The sequence below is a fragment of the Tasmannia lanceolata genome, unplaced genomic scaffold (genome assembly GCF_043159265.1).
Source record: "Tasmannia lanceolata isolate RefF3 unplaced genomic scaffold, GAP_Taslan_0.1 ptg000013l, whole genome shotgun sequence".
In the NCBI taxonomy this organism is placed as follows: domain Eukaryota; kingdom Viridiplantae; phylum Streptophyta; class Magnoliopsida; order Canellales; family Winteraceae; genus Tasmannia; species Tasmannia lanceolata.
The window spans coordinates 48,024,199-48,029,667 of record NW_027518690.1 but is presented as its reverse complement, the minus strand read 5'-3'; the positions used below and the strand labels follow the sequence as shown (position 1 = coordinate 48,029,667).

The 5,469-nt window shown below is 40.4% G+C and overlaps 1 protein-coding gene across 1 annotated transcript; it reads right to left on the bottom strand.

Annotated features, from left to right (window-relative positions):
• Nucleotides 1-776: 776 nt before the first annotated feature.
• LOC143889283 (senescence-specific cysteine protease SAG39-like) lies at nucleotides 777-3,437 on the bottom strand. Its single transcript, XM_077393462.1, has 2 exons — nucleotides 2,014-3,437; nucleotides 777-1,486 (listed from the first exon to the last, which is right to left on the bottom strand). Exons 1-2 carry the CDS (start codon nucleotides 2,441-2,443, stop codon nucleotides 894-896), a joined length of 1,023 nt encoding a protein of 340 aa, XP_077249577.1. The 5' UTR covers nucleotides 2,444-3,437; the 3' UTR covers nucleotides 777-893.
• Nucleotides 3,438-5,469: the final 2,032 nt, after the last annotated feature.

The following is a 5,469-nucleotide window of genomic DNA, read 5'->3' as shown; positions in this document are numbered from 1 at the left end:
GCTTGAAGCATTACACCCTAGGTAGCTAGTTTGGAACACCTAGACTGCTGCCTCCAACCCCTATATATAGAGATACACTAGGGTTATTGACTAGTTAAAGGACTCTAGCCCATTTAGGCCCACTACACCGGTCCATTATCTTATTGGGCTTATATTAAAACATATATAGGGTTATACTATATACCAAGGTGCTCGGGGATTTTCTTGCAACCTGGGTTTTCTTAAAATATGAGAAAAAGGAGTGACGGCTTATGTCTTGGAAGAGATCGGGTGGAGAAGAACACACGTGTGGTTCGGATTTTCTCTTGTGCAGAGAAGATGAGAAGGGAAAAAGCATGAGAATTTTTTCTGTTGGTGTTATTTCCTCATGTGTAGGAAGACAAGAAGTTGAGATTGTATTTCTTTCTTGCGGTTTCCTTTTTTAGAGATAAAAGGTGCTCTTTTTTTAGAGATAAAACGGGCTTTCTTTCTTGTACAAAGAAAGGGGCTTTCTTTCTTGTACAAACCCCTTTCTTTGTACAAGAAAGAAAAAAGCCCCTTTTATCTCTAAAAAAGAAAACCGCAAGAAAGAAAAACAATCTCAACTTCTTGTCTTCCAAAAATAGTTCCTTATTCACGGAAACTTTCGTATTTTCCACTTATAAAACTTCCATTCATGAATCTTCCTAAAATAACCATCCTCAAAATTTGCTGCTAATTTTTGGATTGCATCATTGGATAAACATAAACAACCATATATTATTAGAATTACAAGAGAAAACTACTTTTAAGGCCTTCCCGCTGGGCAATTTTTACATAAAATATATAACAAGGCTGTCACATGGAAATGACATAAGTAGAAGGGATATAAGGAACTGAAAGAAGTATCATCTACTACAAAGAAGTATCATCTACTACGCAGTTGGATAAGAGGATTCCATGGCAATACCACAGAGGCCTTCCTTAGCGGCAACATCCCTTTGCATCCTTATGTATCCATTTTCACCCCATGCACTGCCCCACGAATTCTTTACTAGCCAGTACTTGGTCCCATCACTACTTTTTCCATAACCCACAGCGGTAACACCATGGTCGAGTTGGGTTCCACAATCCCCAGTGAAGACACCACTTGAGTAGAATTGAAAGGCAGATCCACCAGCATCAATTGCAACTGAAATGGGTTGGTTTGCCACAGCCTTCAATAGAGCCTTCTCGCTATTGGCTGGCACATCTTCATAGCCATTGATCTTTGCCGCGTGGGTAGCTGCCTTCTTGGTGTTGCAAGTCCCATCAACTCCCTTGTAAGGATAACTTGTTTCAGTTGTAAGGCCTTTGTTGTGTTGAATGAATTTGAAAGCATCGTCCATGAGACCACCTTCACATCCTTGATCCACACCGCCCGTATCACAGTCGACTACTTCCTGTTCGGATAGAGATATCAATTTACCCATCCTGAGTTGGGTAATTCCTTCCATGGCTGCAACCGCTGAGAATGCCCAACAACTTCCTATATATTTTCCACATTTCATTAGAAGTTAGAAACCACTGGATAACAAAGTGAGATACCATTTTTGTAGCTAAGAAGTACTAGATAGAAATATCATGTTGTGGGTCAAAGGGATTAAAGTCAGTCCGTGGAGATCCAATCTATTGGATGGGACTAGAGATCATTGTATGCATGATGCTTTCTCATTTTTTTCTCGTACCTAGAAGTACCAACGATTTGGCCGATTGCCTTGCCAAATTGGGAGCTTCTAGAGCTAACTTATATATATGGGGCCATCTCTCCCCCTGAAGTGCACTTGTGATCATCTTTTATTTAATAAAGTTTATGGGGATTGATAAATCGACTCCCTAATATTTTAAATCGACTCCCCATGTGTCTTTCTCTCTCTAACCCAGAGGAGAGAGAAAGACACATGGGGAGTCGATTTAAGATATTTGGGAGTCGATTTATCACTGCCCAATTTTATCTTTCTTTTTTTTTTTTGAAAAAGAAAACACTAGATAGAAACTATATATAATAAAGCTCACCGCATTGTCCTTGGTCTTTGATGGGTGTTACAGCTCCTTTCTTTCTCCAGTCCATGCTAGATGGCACTGCACTAACATTCTCATACTTGAAACTGAAAGCCTTTTCCACTGCCCTAGTTGAGGATGTCTTAAATCCATTACGAGAGGCTTTGAACTCTTCATTACTTTGGTCTGCAAATTCGTTAACACTTAGCTTGTAGGATTTGTCCTCTTCATTGTTGAAAGATTCTACGAATTCGACATTGCTCTTGAATATCTTGAAACGTTGCTCCTTCTCTGTTGCGTCCTTGTACGAGCGACCGTAATGTGCCATCCATTGCTCATGCTTCTCGGACATGGATGCCTCAGGGAGCGTGCGGGACATGGCTTGAGAAGCCCAAATTCCTAGAACAAAGAAGGCCACCAAGTAGCATTGGTGAGCTGAAGCCATGGAGTACTGAAATTGTAGATGATATGATGTGATAAGGTAAGGTGGTCTGAGTTTATATAGAGGGAGAGATTAGATTGGAAGGGATTCATTGCTCTTAGTATAGTTTATTGTTATTGTGGTGGTGAGATTGACATGCTACGTGCCTGGGCAAGTGATCTGATTTGGATAGGGAGAGTGACAACTTTTTGTATAGATAATCAAACACCCAATTTGGTTTCATGTTATTACTTGTGTCACATAGTCCAGAAGGCCCAGCCTTCTTATTTATGAGGTTCTACAGAGGTTCCCATTATTGTAATTTTTTAACGTAACGGTCCTTTATGGAGACGTTGTTCAATTTAATTTAGGCTGGGTAAGGAGAACGACAGAGGAGATAAGGAAATGTCTTAACATGGGAGTCATGTGGTTGCTTTTTGTTTCCCTTGTGAAGTATAGACGGCAATAATTCAGTGAGCCCAATCATGGATGGGCCATGGGCCATACTGATCTGGTAATTCTAACCGGCCGTCAGATCAGAAGATTTTGAGGTGGTTGCAAATTGGTATTTGAGAGAAAAAAAAGGCACCAACCATATTGTTGTGATATGTACATCCAAGCGTAAAAACAAGTGGAGTTTGTATTTAAGATTTGAAAGAGGTGCACACTTATTCTCTTGCAACATGGGTTTTCTTAAAAAAATGAGAAAAAGAAGTGAAAGAGAGGGTGGAGAAGAACACTAGTGTTGTTCGGATTTTCTCTAGTGTAGAGAAGAGGAGATACGAGAAAAAGGGTGAGAGTATTTTCTCTTGGTGTTCTTTCCTTGGGTGTAGGAAGAGAAGAATGTGAGATTGTTTTTCTCTCTGTGATTTCCTTTTGTAGAGATAAAAGGGGTTTTCTTGTACAAAGAATGGGGCTTGAGATAGAAGGATGTCCATAGAATAGCAAAGAGGATTATGAGTTTACGGGATTCTGTTAATCCCACTTTTGTAATCTTGTTATCTGTTCTCTAATAGTGAAAGAATTGATATCACCCGTGGAGGTAGGCCACTAATTGTGCCGAATCACGTAAATTTGTGTGTTCTCTGATTGGATAGATCTTAGGACATGATTTTCACACACACATATTATTATTTTTATGTGATTTGATTCTATTTTTTATACACAGTGTACAAACAGATATAGTGACATTCCGAACTTCAATAGTGGGGATACCATTTTTCAATTAAAAATTGCACCAGTGGTGTTCCTAAAAATTGCCTATTTGTCTTGTGGGGTGCCTCTATAAGGTTTTGGCTAAAGTTTTAACTGAGCGTTTAAAGAGGGTACTTCCATCAATCATATCGGATTATCAATGCGCATTCGTTGAGAAGAGACAAATTTTAGACTGTTCCTTGATTGCGAATGAGGCCATTGACTCATATAGAAAACTTCGAAAGAAAGGCATTCTTTGTAAATTGGACATGGAGAAAGCTTATGATAGAGTGTATTGGGGATGCCTGGATTTCTCTTTAGGGAGAATGGGTTTTGGATGTCTATGGCGTTCGTGGATGAAGAGTTGTGTTTCCTCTGCTTGGTTTTCTATCCTCATCAACGGATCTCCTAAGGGATTCTTTAAGTCCTCTCGAGGACTTAGACAGGGAGATCCATTATCCCCTTTATTATTTGTCATAGTTGCAGAAATCCTTAGTAGGTTATTGGTGGTGGGGAGTGGTCTTGATCTTTTTAGATGTTTTAGGATCGGTCTGGATGAGGTGGAGGTCTCCCATTTGCAATTTGTTGATGATACTTTATTGTTTTGTGAACCGGAGTTTGGTCAAGTGCGAAACTTAAAAGCCATTCTGAGATGTTATGAGCTCATTTCAGGTCAAAAATCTAATTTCCACAAGTCTAAAATATTTGCCTTGAATATTTCTGAGGAGAGGGCTCAGGAGATAGCTTTGATCCTGGGGTGTCAGTCGGATTCGCTCCCTTCCCGTATTTGGGTCTTCCGTTGGGGGTGAGCAGACCGAATAAAGACTTGTGGGATCCTATAATTGAGAGGATTGAGAGAAGATTGGGCTCACGGAAAAGGAATCTAGTATCTCGTGGTGGTAGGCTTGTGTTGGTGAAGGCTGTATTGTCCAACATACCTATTTACTTCATGTTTTTATTTAAATGCCCTGTGAGTGTCTCTCTGCGAATTGAACAGATCCAGCGAAGATTCTTGTGGGGCGGGAATAAGGAAAATAAATGGATTGCTTTGGTCAAATGGGAAGATGTTTGTGTCCCCATCAAGATGGGCAGGTTGGGCATCAGGAGAGTTAAGGAATTCAACCATGCGCTTTTGGGCAAATGGTTATGGAGATTTGGGGAGGAGCTTGATAGGTCCTGGGTTAAGGTCATTAGTAGCTTGATAGGTCCTGGGTTAAGGTCATTAGTAGCGATTGCTTCGACCTGAATGATGGTGTCTTTGTGTGGAATCCGGGGTTTAGAAGATCTTTTTTTGAGTGGGAGGTCGAATTGGCCTCTAGCCTGCGGGTCCTTCTTGAGGGATGTTATATTAAGAGGAATGGAGAGGATAAAAGGCTTTGGACTGAGGAACCTTCTGGGTCTTTCTCGGTCAAATCTTTCTATAAGAGTTTATTGCCCATTTCTAACCCTTCATATTCGGCAAAGGTATGGAAATTTCATTGCCCACCTAGAGTTTGTATCTTTGGTTGGGCTGTTTGTCGTGACAAAATACAAACTATCAATTTTCTGAGAAACCGTGGTATGTGGCTTATCGATCATTGCCCCCTATGCCTGCAAGATGGGGAATCTGTGGATCATTTGTTTATGCATTGTTATTTTACTCGGCTCATTTGGCGGTTCATTTTCATGAGATTTGGTATTTGTTGGGTTTTCCCAAGGTCTATTCCGTCGTTATTGTATCAGTGGGGAGGGGTTCCTTAGAAGGAAAAAGGGAAAACTTTGTGGAATTTTTGTTTACTTGCTACGTGGTGGTCTATTTGGAAGGAGAGTAATGCTAGGATATTTGAGGTGAAAGCAAAGAACCCTCATTGGATCTA

Excerpts from the sequence above, each read along its gene's own strand:
- LOC143889283 (XM_077393462.1), bottom strand. The coding sequence starts at position 2,443 with ATGGCTTCAGCTCACCAATGCTACTTGGTGGCCTTCTTTGTTCTAGGA. Across the intron at positions 1,487-2,013 it reads CAAAGACCAAGGACAATGCG|GAAGTTGTTGGGCATTCTCA; the intron begins GTGAGCTTTATT and ends GAAAATATATAG.